Source organism: Hemibagrus wyckioides, linkage group LG10 (genome assembly GCF_019097595.1).
Source record: "Hemibagrus wyckioides isolate EC202008001 linkage group LG10, SWU_Hwy_1.0, whole genome shotgun sequence".
In the NCBI taxonomy this organism is placed as follows: domain Eukaryota; kingdom Metazoa; phylum Chordata; class Actinopteri; order Siluriformes; family Bagridae; genus Hemibagrus; species Hemibagrus wyckioides.
In genome coordinates, this window is record NC_080719.1 from 21178612 (window position 1) to 21197833 (window position 19222).

Consider the following 19222-nt stretch of genomic DNA (forward strand, 5'->3'; position numbering starts at 1 on the left):
CTGATGTGTCAAACATCGTTAGGGGAAATCCATTAACATTTTCTACACAAGTTTCTTTATAAACAGGACCACAGATTCAGAGTATGTAAAGCCTTTAAACGCTCCCTCATAATCAGCTATTCCCAGAGACAGATCAATTTGATAGATTTACAGTGACACTTATTCAAGGACATACTGGGTCTGGAGATAATCACCAGCAGAATCAAAGACTACATTAACAACAAAAATCCTTGTTGTTAAGTTGTTAAAAAATTCTGTTTTGTTCCACCCGTTCCATTAGCAGTTATAGCCGTTCACCTGCTACCTACAGAACACAAAGGACCAGTAGAACAGTTTTGACTGAAATTTTTCATAGAGCTTGGATATGATATTAGAATAAAATGTTTGTAGGTGTTTAGTCTCCCACACACACACGTGACACAGGATGAAACCATGACTATCATCAAGCACAACCAAATACAAGCTTTTCCATGCCTTACATATTATTCTACATGCTTAAGTTAAAGCAAAAGTTGAACCCATATCTGCTCAGGTAGTGAACTTGCACAGTGTTGTTCTTTCTTTTCTTTTTTTTGAAATGGAAAATAATCCCTGAGACTGGGGTTCATGAGCGCAGATTTCAATTATACCGATATATTTTTGATGTATCATCATTTTCCTAATCGTTGTATTAGCGTTGATAAAACATGATTGCTGTTAACTCGAGCTCACAGCTGTCTGACATCTGGCACTGAACTGCTGCTGTGAAGTGAAATCTCTCATTTTATTGAGTTTGTTACTGTTAAACGTTTGTTACATTTAAATACAACACATACAAGAGCATGACTATAATATACCTTCATAATGTCCAAAAAAAGTCTTTTAATAAAAGTGTCTTTTAATAAAAATCAATTAATTAAAAACCATTGAAATTAAATTATTTAAATTACAAGACGGAAAAAAAAATTTCTTTCAAATAATAAATTTGTCAATTTTGACATTCTTACTTTTTAAAGCTATAAAAGCTATTTTTTTATTTATTCACTCCAGTGGACATCTTACAGATGAGTATTCTGCTAAAGCTAGCAGCATTTGACATTATTTACCACCAACTAGGAAAGAGCTCATACTTCCAGTTAGTAAAAAAGAAGTGTGAGACAATAGCAACCTTCTAAAATTCATACACTAGACCAGAGGTTTTCAAACCCTGGGTCGGGACCCTCGGGTGGGTCGCGAGACTTAAATTATGGGTTGCCAATATAATTAAAGGAAAATGTTCTAAAGTTAATGAATGCAATTTTAGTAATAATAAAACAACAAGAAGAATAATAATAACTTTGAATAGAAACACACTTAAAAAAACACTGTGATGATGCATAAGCTTTAGTAGAATTATATTAATAGCCTGTTTTTAATTTATTTTATGCTGAATATGAGCAGGTCAAGGCCAAGTACTGTTTATGATTTTTTTTCTGAAAGTAAATTACCTTCGTTCTGGATTAGCCTCTCCACCGAGTATATCCGATGCTGAGCAAAGCAAGCATTTCATTGCTACTGCCTTTTACAACTACCTATATGTTCAAAACTGAAATCTCAGTTTTAACCAAAATGAAGACAAAAGAACAAAAGTTGAATACTTCTCCAGACATTCGTGTTGTCCTGCGAACCAGCTTGGGACCAGATATATATATATGGGTTAGAGTTAGCTTATAACCCTAGCTTATATGATTTTGTGTTTAGTCTTCTTTTCAAAATGTTTTTTTTCCATTTTCTTCTGAGATGCCAGCTACAACTTGGACAAAGAAACACACTCAGCCTCTGTGGAATGGAACGGACAGCAAGTGGTGGACTGAAATGTTACCATCCATTTCGTCCACCACTAGTGAGTGTGGGTTAGGTTTAGTGAGTGTAATTTATCCTGATGCAAATACCACCATCGACACTAATGAGCTCATGTCCAATTAGTTAACAATGATTAATTAAGAAAATTAAGGCAATATTTATTTTCGCTGTATTGAAATTGTATGAAATCGAGACATCACTGTATTATATTGCATCTAATTTGAATTTTGTGGATCTTTAGACTCGAATCACAACATACATACCCAGTTTTTTATTTGTTCCATTTAAAAAAAATTCTCATGAGAGCCACAATACGTCAGAAAAGTGTATTGTGACAAAAGCTGAATTACATATCGTGTTATAAATAAATATAAATGTACTGTAATAAATATAAATATAATGGTGGAATTTAGGCTACTTTTCTCAAATGTTTCAATCTAAAGTAGGCCCCATGTTGTGCACACTCTTCACCAGGCTGAGGATGTCACTTCCTATAACGAGGGCACACCGAGTCCCTCAGGAACGTTCACAACTAAAATTACCCACTCCTGCTTCAAAGGCCAGATTCTGCTTTGCAACGAGACAAAAATAAGACAACTGGGCGGAGCAGCTACCTGTTACTGTGAAGAGAAAATCTGGAATTTGTATAATGTAGATTGGTTAGACGTTAATGCTGCAATAATTGGGGCGACAGAAACGCACTTATTGAGATCGAGAGTTCTAATCCAGACAATGCCACAGTCGCCTGAGTCCCTGCTCTCTGGGTGTGAAGAATGGCATCTGCCTATACAGATCATGTTTAGGGAAGACGGCAATCTGGAAAGATGCAGCACTTCCTGTGTCTTGGAAGAAGCTTGTGTTTTCCAGACTAGTAGCTGCTGTACAAACAGGAAAGAACTACATTCATATCTACACAATGGCAGTTCAGTTACAAAATGCTGTATCTAATATGTAATTATGCCATGTGTACAGTGAGGCCTAGTATACTTTCGTATCCATGTATCTTTTTGTGTCCATAACTTGTATATCTCCAATAAAGGGGAAAACATTACAAAATATTATCCAGCTCCATACAGATGTCTGCCAGCTGCAACTGCAAATAAAAATGGCCACTCCCAGGGGAGTGAATACTTATGTAGTTGACAAATGTCTGTGTTTTTGTTTACATCTGTCTCACAATAATAGGGCGCCCCTTTCAAGCAGTTATCCAATCAGCCAATCCTGTGGCAAAAACATAAAATCATGCAGATCCAGGTCAAGACCTTGAGTTCATGTTCACATCAAACATCAATATGCAGAAGGAGTCTGAGCTCTGTGACTTTAATCCAAGGTCGAGGCGGTTCAAGTTGGTTAAACCTGCAGACCGTCACACGTTTTATACCTTTTCTGTTTAAACCTGAGACTCCATGTTGTGTGAAAATCCCAGGAGATCAGCGGTTTCTGAAATAATCCAACCAGCTCAAACCAACAACTGCACCATGGTCAGTCACAGAGACTGTTTTTCCCCATTCTGATGTTTGATTTTAACATTAAATGAAGTTCTGCATGATTTTATGCAGGATCACTGCATAGATGAGCAGGTGTACAGAATCCTAATAAGTTTCATATACATACATTAAGACATACACTCACCATCACCTAGACTTATTGTGTAAAATCTCAAGGGGGTAAATGCTTGTGCAAGGCATTATGTGTGTATAGACAGATAGACAGATAGATAGATAGATAGATAGATAGATAGATAGATAGATAGATAGATAGATAGATAGATAGATAGATAGATAGATATGCTGTAAGCCATAAGTACATGTAGATTCAAGGCTTCTGCTTGATCTGTTATACTTTTTGTTATTTGTAACAAACGTCTCTGCACACTTTAGTGGCTCATTGATTAGCACTGTATCATCTCACTCTGCTAGCCTTTAATGCTTATTGTACTCGGTTGCAAGTTAGTGGTGTTAAAATTCTCGTTTTGCTTTCTCCATGAGGCTCCCTGCAAATAGCATTGGCTTGCTCTGAGACAGCTGATGTTGAAAAGCTGTAGACAAATGACAGACTTCGGAACACTGTTTTTTCCCTGTCTTTCCTCAGCATGCCTAGTGTCTCATATTAATCACACCACTGATCTATCAATCAAATCTAAAAGGCAAAGAAAGGCTAAAATTTGTACTATTAACTACTCATTAAATTTGGGTAAAAATAGAAATGCTTGAGAATCATTATGTGGGATCTAACTCCACTAGGAATGTGGTAGCTTAGTGGTTACGTGCTGGACTACTGATTGGAAGTTTGTTAAGTAGCCTTTATTCGTCACATATACATTGCTACACAATGAAATTCTTTCTTCACATACAGTATTCCATCCTCGAAGGGCCCAAAAGTGGCAGCTTAGCAGTGCTGGAGCTTGAACCCTGATCTTCTGATCAACAACCCAGAGCCTTAACCACTTGAGCTACCAGCAGCTGTGAATTCGAATCCCAGGTCCACCAAGTTGCCACTGCTGGGACCCTGAGCAAGGCCCTTAACCCTCAATTGCTCAGTCATATAAAAAAATTAGCTAAAAATGGATAAGGGCATCTACCAAACACCGTAAATGTAACTCACTAATTAACAGTAGTATAAAAGTAAACACAAAACCTGGGACAGTCTACGGTACATCATCGCTGATGACTATTACACAGTGAGTTAGCATTCACATCCACAGGAAGTACAACATATATATATATATATATATACACACACACACACAACACCTTTATATATACATATGGTGTGTTCGGTTTACAAGACGTGTTTGTATTCTGTTTCTAAAAAGGTAGTTATATTAAAATTAGACTGCAATTCCCTTTCTACCTTTTGTTATGTAGTGGACACGGTCTTTAGAAAACCTTGAACGAACAGTTTTTGCATCGCTAAGTTAAGATCACAAAGTTAGGTCAAAAAATCACAAAGTGCACACTGTGAAAAAGAAGTATCTCTCACCATCTGAATTGGCCTCATGGACAGATCTCTCTCAGTGACCAGTCTCTCATGGACAGTCACATACAAGCCTTTTTGAGCCAGGGCCTGGATAACAGCATCATGGCCCAGCAGTGGCTTGGCTGCATCGCTTTTCAGGATCAGACTTCCCGCTCGGCAGTACAGCTCGGCCGAGAGCAGCAGGTCCACCACCGGCGGCTTCACGTGCTCCTGCTCGTACTGATCGGTGTAAAATGGATCCTTCAGTTTGTCCGGGATGCTCTCTGCAGAAAAAAGAAAGAGATAAGGTAAGGAGATATAAGAAAATAAATAAATATATAAAAAATTTTTTTTTTTTTTTATACATTAGAAGAACAATATTAGCCCTAATTTTATCGTTAGTTCTACACAGAGGACTGGATCCTGCAAAATGTTTACATGGGAATAAATAACAGCACAGGAATAGATCCCACAACAATAGACAACTAAAAACACCTCATAACATACCAATACCTGTAAAAAAGCTATCCATGAGCTTCAGGATTTACTGCATTTATATTCAGTTTTTAGCAGTGTGCAATATAGAGTATTAACCTCAAAATATAAAACACATAAAATTGTAAAATTATTTTTTATCATCCTGACAGACCTGAGCTAAATCCCACTGTTATGTGCAACCAGGGGAATGTCACAGAACAAAAGACAGTAAAGTACAGCACTGAGGACAAAAGAAAGAGGAACATCAATAACATGAAAAGATGAAGACGAGGATGCTCCTTTAATTCGGATGAGTGTTAGAGTCACCTGAATCCATTCAACTCAAACTGAGAGTCATGCTACGAATAGTTATAAACCCTGCGTCCACTTTAAATAGTAACAGCAGATCTGAAAGCTGAATTTTGCTCCTCAGGAATAATGAGTAGAGAATGAGGTCACCAACGCCCACATGACAAGCTACGCCATGCTGTGGAAGGGAATGTAAGAGGTGGAAAAGTATGATAATTCTCTAGATGAGTGAGATTTTACAAGGAATCCATCAAAAATCCACTGATAAATAAAATGTAATTTTTTACAAAAACAATATCTCATTTACAAAAGAGAGAGAAGTGAAGGAGTCGTACTACATTTTTTGCCTGATGTTGCATCAAATCAACAAAAATAACCAATAAACCAACACACTATCAGTGTAAAAAGGCTTGATTCCTGAAATGGGTTTTAAATCACATAGGAAAAAGAAATTACTTATGTACAATGGCATATTAAACACATTAGAACAGATAAGTTGTATTTATATTTATGATTTGGTTGGTAAGGATACTAGCCTGCCCCCTTGACTGGTGTCCTGTGATTCATTTCAGGTATCAACAAAACATCTAACATTCCCACAAGAGTCAAGTCTAAGTCATGGAAAAATAAAACCCACACAAAATATCATAGCTTCTGTAGCTGTTGCTAAACACACAAAACCCAACCCAACAGCTGCATCGGGCTGTACTGGCATAATGGTTTGTTCTTAATCTGAGCTACTGGGTATTTAGTCAGAGAAATCAAACAACTTGCTCACAGATGAAAATATTAATCATATATTAAATCAAATCAAAATATCAAGGACTAACTAGGCTAGTCATTACTTAGAACTAAATGGTCAAATCAAATAAGCTCTAATATCCAATTTAATTTGTAGACCCCTTTTAACAGCGAACCTCATAAAGCAGAAATATACAGAATATATACGTATACAGGATTATGAATTTAATTCAACAGAGAGCTGAACCTACATGAGTGGTTACCTAGTGAATTCTTAAATTCTAAAAGTTATATCATATCATGTCACCCAACAACAAACTCTAAAGTTCTGATATATTATATGAAGATGAATTCAAAATTATGTGGCACTTTTTCACTACTTTCTGGTCAAGGTCATAAAGCTTCCACAGCTCATTTGTTCATTGATACATTCATTGATTTATTCATTGATTAATTAACTTCCGCATCTTAAACATGCACACAAAAGTGATATCTGGGTCTCATGAGGATCTCAGGCACATTAGGATGCTGATGCATCTGATTATTTTTGCGCAAGATGATACAGTAACTTAGAAAGGTTAGAGTTCAAAGTCAAATCTAATTGCTGTGTTGAGACATCTTGTGCCTTTGAAAACAGCTAACTGTACATTTTATTCACCTTAATTAATGAATTAATCTTCAACTGCTGATAGCCTCAGATTGCTGTCAGAAGTAACACATGATGTGGTTTTCTGCTGCTGTAGATCCTCCACTGATCAGGTTTCTAGTGTTCTGCTCTGAGATGCTTTTCTGCACACCATGGTTGCAAAGCGTGTCTATATGTGTTACTATGAACTTTCTGTCAGCGCAAACCAGTCTGGACGTTTTCTGCTACTCACTGAATGTTTTTTTCCTGTGTAAACTCTATAGACCTGCAGTTTCTGAAATACTCAAACCAACAGCCACTGAGATTTTTTATTCATCGTGTTGCTGCAACAAGATTAGCTGAGTAAAGTTTGCATAAATTAGCAGGTATACACCTGTTCATCATTAAATAATAATAAGGTATTTTTTTTAATCATTATATACATACTGTACATAACTTCATTGTTTCTGTGTACGATTTGTCATTATTTCCAAATTATGTAATAGTCATTATTTCTCTTCCTTGAACTATATTTATTCACATAACATACTGATCCACTGAAAAGTCACCACAAGTCATGACTGAGTAGCTTTCTCTTGGATCATACATATTCTCCTGATCCACTTATCATTTTATTCATTTAATAAGAGTTATCTTCTAACACAGTTCTCCTCTGAACAGAAAGGTTTTCATGCTGCTGTTGAAAATGTGGTGTGAAAGCAGCCAGATGGATACACACTGGTGGCACACTGAGAGCCCGTTCTGTTAAATTACATAAGAAAACTCCAGCAAAACGCCCACAAGCCACCCAGTTTATCCCACTGGATTATGCCAGAAGAGGGAGGTTTTTCAACCTGATGGACTACGAAGCATTATTATGTATTGTGCATTAATCATTATTAAGTCATTATTATTATCCATATACAGCAGAAGAGAAAATGATTATTAAATTATTATTTTATTCAGTTTAAGGAGGTTTTATCTAAAGTACTCAATATACATAAAAAGCATAAAAAGCATAAAATATGAGTACTGATGAAATTATTGACACTGTGAATGAAATAATACAGAAAACAGACTGTCTTTATCTTAAATGCAGTTTTAAATGGCATGATGCCTGAGAAACGTCTTAAACAAAACTGAGCTACACAGAAATATCATGACATTATTATTTTGTTTTATTATTTAAATGGTTAAAGGGGTACATTGTAAAACGTGCAGCCCATTAATGATCCTTAATAAGCACAGTGACTAAGTGACTGGATGTGTAATCTCACTTGATATAGAAAGCTTAATGTGTCCTTATTTACCTCCAGGTGAATATGGAATATGAATATGGTCTTTTTGACCAGCAGCTGATTCATTATAACATACAGAATGATAATGAATGAATGGATTAATTGTTTATGTATTGTAGGAGTGACCCCATGCCAGAGGAATCTCTGCAGAGTCTCTCCTAGAAAGAGATGGTCCTACATCTTCAGCATTGTTCTTATTTGGATCAGACTCATCTTTTTAATCTAAACTTCCCCCTTAAGAAGACATCATGTTACCTTGAACAAGTCTTTTTTTTTTTTAAGCAGATATCCCTCACATCACTTCCAGACTTCATCATGCAAAGAGCTACCTTAAACAATGGACTTAGGACCAAGGTTACAGATTTAATAGTGTGTCTCTAGTACTATATGTATATATTCCCAGCAGGTTTGTACATTGGTTGAAATATTTTCATTTAATTTTAATTCTCGTACACCACGATATTCTCTCAATTATGGTCTAATATTGTTAATTGGAATTTCCCACCTGGGATTAATAAAGTGTTACTCTATAATCTAATAAATTCTCAACCACATTGATATCTGAGGGTTTTTTTTAACCTGGAAATAAACAGATGGTTTTAGAAATTGATATATTTTAAATCAAGACTCTAAATGTTCAATATTTCCAGTATTTAATATTTAAGTTTCTGCACCATTTCTAGCTCCCTATTTAAATGTAAGCTAATGTGTGAAAGGTCTGATCTTCCTCATGTCTAATCTCTTCTGTTGAAGCGTGTGATCAGACGACACTGATGGATTTGATCTGAAACGGATCATAAGGTTTTACACGAATTTGTGGAATCTATGCCACTCGAGTCACACTACCATTGAAGAAATTATAGACAAACTAACTACTTAAAACTATGATGTCAATATTTCAGATTCTACTTTGTGTGTGTGTAAATATACTTTGTGTATGTATGTATATATGTATGTATGTATGTATGTATGTATGTATGTAAATATACTTTATGTGTGTGTATTATCCTGCTGCCTGTCAATATTTTGTTCTGCAAAACAAACATTTATATATGTGGCATGACATCAATCCATTAAAACAGTTATTTCTCAAGCAGGATGATCAAACAAAAAGAAAGGAAAGCTGTAATCCAGAAGAAAGGACGCCACCTACCTGTACCAAAAGCCTTGGCCACGAGCCATTTAAGGCTCGCGCGGATTTTAGCTCTGTTAAAATCATAATGGTCAAAAGATTTAATAGCAGGAACAATGAAAGTCTTTTTCCAGTGGCTGGACTGGCTCAGGTCCCCCATGTTCAAACGCCGGGAGTGTCAGCAGCAGCCGCCGTGCTTCACAGCTCCGAGGAGAGAGATGACATCCTCCCGAAGGAATTCACTGCACCAAAATGCTTCAATACGTCTGGACTAGTTTTTCTAATCACTATCTCATATCTCATGTCCTGTCGGTGTAACCGTACTCGATCACGGGCTAGACTGATCTAATCACGGGCAGGATGAGATCTTGTTCGGTCGGAGAAAGTGGGGTACAGCCCTAACAACATTTCCATCCATTCTGATCCCTCTGAGCGCCGCTAGCGGATTCCTCTTAAAGGAACACCGTTATTGTCTGATTCACAACAAACAACAGATTCACCAAAAGCTGGATCGAGGCGCTTCTGTCGTCTGAGTGAACTCGAAATGCCCTTTCATATCCAAACGGACGCGCTGGAATATATTTCCTCTATTCCGACCTCCGGTCTATTCATCCACGCTTTAGTGCCGTTTTCTGGCCGTACCGTCTTTGATGAAGTCCCTGAATGCGCATGCGCGGTCCGCCCAACATACCCACATAGCGCATTAGTAGAATAGAAATTGGCACTGGGAACACAGTACATAAATGCAGGCCGCTCATAAATTACGACCTAACCTTAACCATATCATCAGTTTCTACCATGTAGAAGAATGGGCCTGCTGGTTTTTGGCTCGAAATTGAATCGACTTGAACATGTGCAATTTCTCCCAATCCTTGTAATTTCATGTTTTTAGCGCTTTCTGTTGCAGTAAAGAGATTTCTCGTTTTGTGTTTGTTTTTACAGTTTGGATAACCAAAAACACAATGCCAAAATGACTATAAAACGCTATAGTACAACGGGCTTTTTTTCCGGCACGCACTCCAATTCCCAGGATTATAAGCGGCCAATGTCGTCATAGTTGCGCGACAGCAGCAGCATAAACAAGCAGCACGACAGGCTCTGTAGTTTCTTTAAACGTTTTCTGGTTTAAAACAAATGTCTTGTGATGTCTTCTTGTCCTAGAAGGCAACTGTAAGTTAGTGATATTTTAATCTTTATGAATGTATTAGTTTTGTGTGCGGCAGATTTGTTATGAGCCGAATAGGAAGATGTTTATGCCTCGATCAGTAAAGGTTAAGAGAGCTTCTGACAGTCAGATAACCCCTGAGGTGAAGAAAAGCAAAGGAAACTTGGATGACACTGCAACTGTTTCAGATGCTACAGAGTCACAGGGTGTGGATAAATGTTTGCCACTGAAAACTGAAGAGAAACCAGACGAATCGCATAAAGACGACACGTTATTACAAAGCGAAGAGTTGGTAAGAAATGAGACAGAGGTGACTGAAGAGGTGCAGGAAGAGGAGGATCCTGTAAAATCGTTCAAGAAAAGCCAGAGATGGCCAAACCCAGGAGAACCTGTCTGTGTCATGTGCGGCCGTTATGGCGAGTACATCTGCGACAACACTGACAATGATGTGTGCAGTCTGGAGTGCAAGGCGAGTCACTTGGCCAGTATGTGCATGGGACTTACAGAAAAAGTCTTCTCTAAAATAAAGGAAGAGGGTACAGGCATCTCTCCATCAACAACACTTACTGACCCGACTTCAAACACTGCTGGACTCGGTTACTGCTATCAAGAGGATGCCTTCATAACAGATCTGACTGAAGACCAGGTTGAAAGGGTGAAGAAAGAATTGGGAATTGTTACAGAAGGCCAGGATGTCCCCAGGCCCATCATTGAATTTGAGCACTGCCGCTTTCCTGAAGCACTCAAGGTGAACTTGAAGAAGGCTGGCTACGAGGCCCCGACTCCTGTCCAAATGCAGATGGTTCCTGTAGGTTTGGCTGGGAGAGATGTGATTGCCACAGCTGACACAGGATCTGGAAAAACTATTGCCTTCCTGCTTCCAGTGGTGGTTCGTTGTTTGGAGGTAAAATCTGTAGATCATTTCTTGGGGTTGGTTACGGAGTATTTATCATCAGAATGGCAAGTGGAAAAATCTTAAATCTTAGAAAACAGGGTTCAGTCATAATACTAGTTTAAATGGCTTAAAGTAACAGAATTTATTGTTGGTGTTGATGAATTTGACATAAACTGTGAAAATATCATGACTGCAACACCACATACACCCTGGATATTTCCTCAGAACTAACACACTTGATTGAAATCATCTGATTTTAAATGAATCTGAATATTAACTTAGACTCCAAAATTTGAACCGGGTAAATGTACATTGTGGTAATCTTTAAGGACTCACACCGCAGAACCTTATTCTTGTAAGCATAGAGCATAACTTACTCACTTAACAAACTCAATAGGGAGTTTCTCCCTACTTCCATTACTCCCTAATTCCACAACCCTCTACTGTTAAAGACACCTCCAGCCTGTTTCAATGATGCTTTTAAGGTGGATGGATTTGGGAAACCCAGAACTAGTACCTGGATTTATGTAGGGTGGTTGGGCCTCAAATTGTAACCTGTACAAGTTGGCCACTACAGTTTTACTCCATAGGAGTTTCCTCTTTCATTGATTTAAAATATAAAGATGGCCAACTCATTTGTTTATTGAAGTGGTGTTCTCACTTTACTGTCAGCGTTTCTGAAACTGCTTCAGGCTCTGGTGGCCAACTTGGAGTACAAAAAGTGTCCAGCATGGCACACTCCATTTCCTTCTTGGATTAGTACAATAATAGTATTAATATGGCGCTCCTTCTTATTGAATTTCCTAGTATGAAAATGCATTAAAACTGGCTGATGGGGTCAAGTACATGATTAAAGATTGTGTGATCTTTGATTTACATTCCTCAGTCAATTTTGTGAACAGACAGAAAGATACACTATATTGCCAAAAGTATTCGCTCACCCATCCAAATAATCAGAATCAGGTGTTCCAATCACTTCCATGGCCACAGGTGTATAAAATCAAGCACCTAGGCATGCAGACTGTTTTTACAAACATTTGTGAAAGAATGGGTCGCTCTCAGGAGCTCAGTGAATTCCAGCGTGGAACTGTGATAGGATGCCACCTGTGCAACAAATCCAGTCGTGAAATTTCCTCGCTCCTAAATATTCCACAGTCAACTGTCAGCTGTATTATAAGAACGTGGAAGTGTTTGGGAACGACAGCAACTCAGCCACGAAGTGGTAGGCCACGTAAACTGACGGAGCGGGGTCAGCGGATGCTGAGGCGCATAGTGCGAAGAGGTCGCCAACTTTCTGCAGAGTCAATCGCTACAGACCTCCAAACTTCATGTGGCCTTCAGATTAGCTCAAGAACAGTGCGCAGAGAGCTTCATGGAATGGGTTTCCATGGCCGAGCAGCTGCATCCAAGCCATACATCACCAAGTGCAATGCAAAGCGTCGGATGCAGTGGTGTAAAGCACGCCGCCACTGGACTCTAGAGCAGTGGAGATGCGTTCTCTGGAGGGACGAATCGTGCTTCTCCATCTGGCAATCTGATGGACGAGTCTGGGTTTGGCGGTTGCCGGGAGAACGGTACTTGTCTGACTGCATTGTGCCAAAAGTTTGGTGGAGGGGGGATTATGGTGTGGGGTTGTTTTTCAGGAGCTGGGCTTGGCCCCTTAGTTCCAGTGAAAGGAACTCTGAATGCTTCAGCATACCAAGACATTTTGGACAATTCCATGCTCCCAACTTTGTGGGAACAGTTTGGAGCTGGCCCCTTCCTCTTCCAACATGACTGTGCACCAGTGCACAAAGCAAGGTCCATAAAGACATGGATGACAGAGTCTGGTGTGGAGGAACTTGACTGGCCTGCACAGAGTCCTGACCTCAACCCGATAGAACACCTTTGGGATGAATTAGAGCGGAGACTGAGAGCCAGGCCTTCTCGTCCAACATCAGTGTGTGACCTCACAAATGCACTTCTGGAAGAATGGTCAAAAATTCCCATAAACACACTCCTAAACCTTGTGGACAGTCTTCCCAGAAGAGTTGAAGCTGTTATAGCTGCAAAGGGTGGACCGACGTCATATTGAACCCTATGGATTAGGAATGGGATGTCACTTAAGTTCATATGCGAGTCAAGGCAGGTGAGCGAATACTTTTGGCAATATAGTGTATGTTGGACCTCTTTTCTACTGTGGAACAGAAATTCTTCTTGAAATCTTGGAAAACTAAAGACCACCATTATTACACTGATTTCTTGTGCTTTTGACTGTCTTGATTTATGCCTATTTCCAGAAAGAAGCAGGTTCTTTACCCAGTCCTGTGAGTGTGATTCTGACTCCAACCCGGGAGCTGGCTATCCAAATCGAGACACAGGTAAAGGAGCTGATTATAGGCCTGCCTAACATGAGGACTGCACTACTGGTTGGAGGGATGCCTCTACCCCCTCAGCTACATCGGCTCAAACAGAAAATTAAGGTAGGGCTTTGTGATACTAATTCCAGCATTTAAAATGTGTTCTTTCAGCAGCGTGCACCGCGGCAGGGCTTTATTTCCGTTTCAGTGACTATTTTCTACTATTGTTACACTATTTGGCAAAAGGCTTGTGCACACTTGACCATCACACACCCAGATGTGGTTCTTCCTAAGACTGTTGCATACAATTATATAGCCTTGTATTTGTATGCCAAAGCTTTCCAGTTTCCCTTCACTGGAACTAAGAGGCTCAAACCTGTTCCAGCATGACACAAAGCACAGAGCTCCATGAACTCAAGGGCCCTTCACAGAGCGCTGACTCACTGAACATCTTTGGGATGAACTGGAACGCTGACTAAACCCCAGACCTCCTCATTCTTACAACATCAGTGTCTGATCTCACTAATGCTCTTGTAGCTGAATGAACACAAATCCCCACAGCCATGCTCCAACATCTAGTGGAAAACTTTCACAGAAGACTGGATGACAGATACTTTTGGCCATATAGTGTTACCACTAATACTAATAATCAAGTCAATTCATGAGAGTTTTATTCTCCAGGACCATGATGCTATAAAACAACACAGACCTAAGGGCTTAAAGTAGGTGCCACATAAGGTGCATGATGTGCAACCTAGTGCGAATAGACAATACAAAACACTACAGGACAGATACACAAAATAGAGAGACCAGTATACATTCTGTAATTGAGCATTTGTGCACAATAAGAGGATTGTAAACAATAAGACACTCATATAATAGCAGTTGGTGGCAGCATTGAATTGTGGTGTGCAAAAACAGCATGTAAACAGTATTTAATAATATTAGTAGTAATTATAATTGTTGTTGCTGGTGTTTGTACCTAGCACCTTTCATATGTATTTAAAAAGCATATTATTTGAATTACAGTATTTGCAAAGAAAAAGACAAACAGAAAAAGGACATAGATGGAGCCTGCTGAATTCTGAAGTGTAATGAGTTCCAGATATTTACAATGATTAAAATAACTCAATATTCTCTGTTTATTCTGAAATTAAAAAAAAAAAAATTAAATTCAAATGTAAGCATTTTCACAATGACAACAGAGTAAACAAATACGAAATACTAGGTATTTAAGAATTTAATGAAACAAAATGGGGGAAAAACCTGCATGTTTTTCCTGTGCATGCAGATTGTGATCGCCACTCCGGGACGTCTCATCGAGATTCTGAAACAAAAGGCTGTCCAGCTTGACTGTGTAAGGGTCATGGTTGTTGATGAGGTAGGATTCTGTTATTCAGTACACTTTGCAGCTTTATTTAAACCTCTTTCCTTCTAGCTGTTTTCCTTCATTAAAAAAATCCTCTTCTTTTCTCCACGTCAGGCTGACACCATGCTGAAGATGGGATTCCAACAACAAGTGCTGGAGATTTTGGAGCACATCCCTGACGACCATCAGACTTTGCTCACGTCTGCCACGATACCTGCAGGAACGGAGCTGCTAACATCTCGTCTGACCAGCGATCCCGTGCGCATTACAGTCGGCCAGAAGAATCAACCCTGCGCTAACGTTCGCCAGATCGTTGTCTGGGTAGAGGAGCCATCGAAGAAGAAGAAGCTGTTTGAGATTCTGAATGTAAGAAACTATTTCTTCTAGACAGGGCTGTGGTAATGTGTTGATAAGTCTGACATTGTTATATTGTTGAATTTATGCTGGTGAAGGAACTAAATAGGCTTTGTGTGAAGATTTCACTTTTAACAGCGCAGAAGAACAAAGCCAGGAAATACCAGGAAATATCTGTGAAAATATAAACAATATTTTTATACAAGGTACTTTATAAGATTCTTGCAATTTTAATACCCAGATAATTTAATATTATCTCAGCTGCCAGTGATTTAATGTAAAGAAAGCAGACTGTAATCATGGGCTATAAATGTTCCTGTTCTTATACCTCTAATTTTACTGAGCCGGAATTTAATATCTAATGTGTACCCATAAGCATTCAAAAATATTTTTGTTATATCCTTCATGATTTGAGCTTACTTATTCCTTAGAAGAAGAAGAAGCCTTTATGTTTGTCACATATACATTACAGCACAGTGAAATTCTTTCTTCTCTTTTATTTCTTTATCTTTTTTTTCTTTATTTTATTTGGGGTCAGAGATCAGGGTCAGGCATGATACATGATACTAATCCTGATACCTGGAGCAGAGAGGGTTAAGGGCTTAAATTTCTGGCCTTTATTTTCTCTTTGAGAAGAAAGTGCTGGGTCGGATCGTGTTCTGCTGAAATATTTCAGTGGCATCCATTATAAATAGAGTTAAATGATGTTCGTTAATATTAGACATTTATAGCTCAGTTGAAGAAACATTGACAGGTTTTATTTCAGGTTCTGCATTTCTCTTGAGAAAAAGTGAGAGTGCACCACTTAGCTTACAGTCAAGAGCGTGCGAGATTGGGAGGAAGGTGTGCAAAATTTTCCAGATTGTTGTACTCCCTTTAGTCACTTTGTACCCTTCTGGAGCTCTGTCAGCTTCCGGTCATATCATCTTTGCCTTGTTATTTTCCATGGAGGATATTGAGGATGGTTTGTAGCTTTTCCTGCCCTGGTATCTTGGACAGCACTATGTCTAGAGGCATATAACAGTTTGTTACTTTTAGATATACTAATAAATGGAATTGTGTTGAAAGCTATCCACGCTTGCCATTTTTGTAGTGCTCTGGCATTTTGGTGTGGATTGACTGCATTTCCACATTGATTTTTATGAGTTTATAACGGACACAGCACCAGGTAGCAGTGTCCACACTAACGTTATCCTCCTGATTAACTCTGAAGCTGATTTGAGTGATTAGATCATGATGCGTCTGTACCACGCACTGGACTCCGTTCACACCTGTTCACTTGTGACCTGATCACATGTTCCAGCTCTTAACCCTCTTAATTCTCCATCTTAACACTGCTTTCTTTTTCCCCCCACAGGATGGAAAACTCTACCAGCCTCCTGTGGTGGTGTTTGTGGACTGCAAACTTGGCGCTGACCTCTTATGTGAGGCTGTACACAAAGTTCTGGGTTTAAATACCATAGCCATTCACTCTGACAAGACACAGTGGGAGCGCAACAAAATCCTCAAGGTAATTGTTTACAGAAATCCTTTTGAAAAAAACATGATGATAAAAATCTAGAACACTGAAGTTAGTCTATGAATAATATGCCTTTATTTGCCACTTTGGATATTGTTTTTAGGGTCTGCTCGAGGGCCAGTATGATGTGGTGGTTAGTACAGGTGTACTGGGGAGAGGACTGGATCTGGTCAACGTCAAGCTGGTGGTGAATTTCGATATGCCAACAAACATGGATGAGTATGTTCATCAGGTATGATTGATCTGCCTTTCTTTAACAGCGATTAAACCTAGCAATGTGTCTTGATTTTTTTTACCCTTGATACTGAAGCTCTGAAATAATTTCTATCATATGTTCAATCAAATAGACAATAGAAATGCCTCTGAAACACCTACTACACCTTTCTAATATCTACCTTCACAGTTTTGACCACCAGGTGCCACTGATCTGCACGGTGAAGTTATAAAGAAAACGTATTTTGCTTCAGAGCTTTGTTCCTCCATATTGCTTTCCACACCACTCTTAACCAGAGTTATTGTCATTCTAAACCCATCTTTTAACCCTGTGTAGAGGAATGTTCCAGACTTTTTCAGTGTTAATCCTGCATTACACTGCCAAACATGTACAAAGTTAAACCAAATCATAAACCAAACAGCACACGCCTCGTGTCACATGCTTTATACCGTCACATAAACCCACAGGGTTGTATAAACAGTAGCTGTAGTGTTTATAGAACAAAAATTCAAATTGTGATGGAAAACGTGCCGAATTTAGTAAAGGGGAGAAAGTTTTATTGTTACAGTTATGGTCAAAAAGTCTGTCCAGGTCAAACTGACTAAAAAAGCACAAGCTGGATATCAACGATTGCCTGGACAGAACTACGCAACTAACTTAAAAAGATTAGAAAGCTATGAAAAATTACAATACCTGCTTAAACAGAATGGCAGTTCTGAACATTTTTTCCCCACTGAGGAGACAAACTGTTATTTAAAGATGTTGCATGCTGTAATTATCCAATCATAGCTGTTGATGCTACAAATATGCAAATGAGAAGGTTAAGCCAGGATTTAGGAAAGTACAGTATAACATGTCAGATTATGAAGAGTCAGGATTAATTGTTAGCCCTGGGTAAAGTGTGAACAGGAAGATAATCCAGGATTCTGTTCAGACAGGGATTACATTAACCAGGGGAACTCTTTCAAGTGTGAAAAGCCCCCTATAACTATTATTTCTGTGGTACATGCCTGTACAGTCTGATGTGATAACTTTTTTTTAATAAATATAACCCGCACTTCCAGATTGGTAGAGCAGGAAGACTCGGGCACAGAGGAACGGCAATCACCTTCATGAACAACAACAATAAACGTTTGTTTCTGGAGATAGTGGAGAGAGTAAAGCCGACTGGCTCCCAGCTTCCACCGCAACTCCTCAACTCCCCACATCTACACGATCAGCAAAGAAGAGCCAGAAAAAGTCTTAAACCAGGAGGTGATATTGTGACCAAGAGCAATATCATTGACATTATTAAAAGGCATGACAGGAGCCATTTTAAGAAGTAATGTTGTATTTTTTTTTTATACAAGATAGATATATATATATATACACAATGTTAATTTAATTTTTTGAAATAAATATCACATTTCATTAAAATGTGTCACTAATTGTCTCATAAATACGACCTTGGTGAAACACAAAGCCAGTGTCCTGATAAATCGTTATATGGTACAGAACAATATTTAATATGGATAGTGTTGTCATGGACATAATAATCCATAATAGAGATAATCATCAGAGTACTATAACCTTCCACTCAAACCTTAACACACCATGTCTTCATGGAGTTCTGTGCTTTGTGCACAAGGACATTGTCATGCTGGAACAGTGTTTGAGCCTCTTAATTCCTAATTGTATACAATTATGTGCTTCTAACCTTGTGGAACAAGGACCAAGTATGGGTGTAATGGTCAGATAGGGTAGGTCCAGTCCCAACAGAGCTGCTCTGCTCTGTCTTTTTGTAATTTAATTTTTTGTGTTACTGTGAACCTAATGTGATATCAACACACATACAGTGTGGATACTTGAAAAAAGGAAGGATACTGGGAAATGCCTTACTGGAAGCTGCTTGAATAGACGATTGTCAAACAGCATGACAAGAAATTTCCCTGCAAAGTAGTGTACAGAGGAACTACAGCGCCCTCTGCTGATATACGGGCCGCATTACACCGCCGCCTCAAGCCCTC

The 19222-nt window shown here is 38.7% G+C and overlaps 2 protein-coding genes across 12 annotated transcripts in view; one reads left to right on the forward strand and one right to left on the reverse strand.

Moving 5' to 3' along the window:
* Positions 1-10030, reverse strand: part of camsap2a (calmodulin regulated spectrin-associated protein family, member 2a) — a 34523-nt gene extending 24493 nt beyond the window's left edge. For all 11 annotated transcript variants that reach the window (XM_058400794.1, XM_058400791.1, XM_058400792.1 and 8 more), the window contains exons 1-2: positions 9383-10030; positions 4804-5063 (exon numbers count right to left, since the gene is read on the reverse strand). In XM_058400794.1, the coding sequence (XP_058256777.1) occupies positions 4804-5063; positions 9383-9521 (399 nt within the window). In that variant the 5' untranslated portion in view covers positions 9522-10030. The remainder of the gene's footprint in view (positions 1-4803; positions 5064-9382) is intronic.
* A 370-nt stretch (positions 10031-10400) lies between these two features.
* ddx59 (DEAD (Asp-Glu-Ala-Asp) box polypeptide 59) lies at positions 10401-18598 on the forward strand. Its single transcript, XM_058400795.1, has 7 exons — positions 10401-11430; positions 13701-13883; positions 15052-15141; positions 15244-15495; positions 16841-16993; positions 17106-17234; positions 18281-18598. The coding sequence occupies exons 1-7, from the start codon at positions 10609-10611 to the stop codon at positions 18539-18541; spliced, it is 1890 nt and encodes a 629-aa protein (XP_058256778.1). The 5' UTR covers positions 10401-10608; the 3' UTR covers positions 18542-18598.
* Positions 18599-19222: the final 624 nt, after the last annotated feature.

Excerpts from the sequence above, each read along its gene's own strand:
- ddx59 (XM_058400795.1), top strand. The coding sequence starts at position 10,609 with ATGTTTATGCCTCGATCAGTAAAGGTTAAGAGAGCTTCTGACAGTCAG. Across the intron at positions 15,142-15,243 it reads GGGTCATGGTTGTTGATGAG|GCTGACACCATGCTGAAGAT; the intron begins GTAGGATTCTGT and ends TCTCCACGTCAG. Across the intron at positions 17,235-18,280 it reads TGGATGAGTATGTTCATCAG|ATTGGTAGAGCAGGAAGACT; the intron begins GTATGATTGATC and ends CCGCACTTCCAG.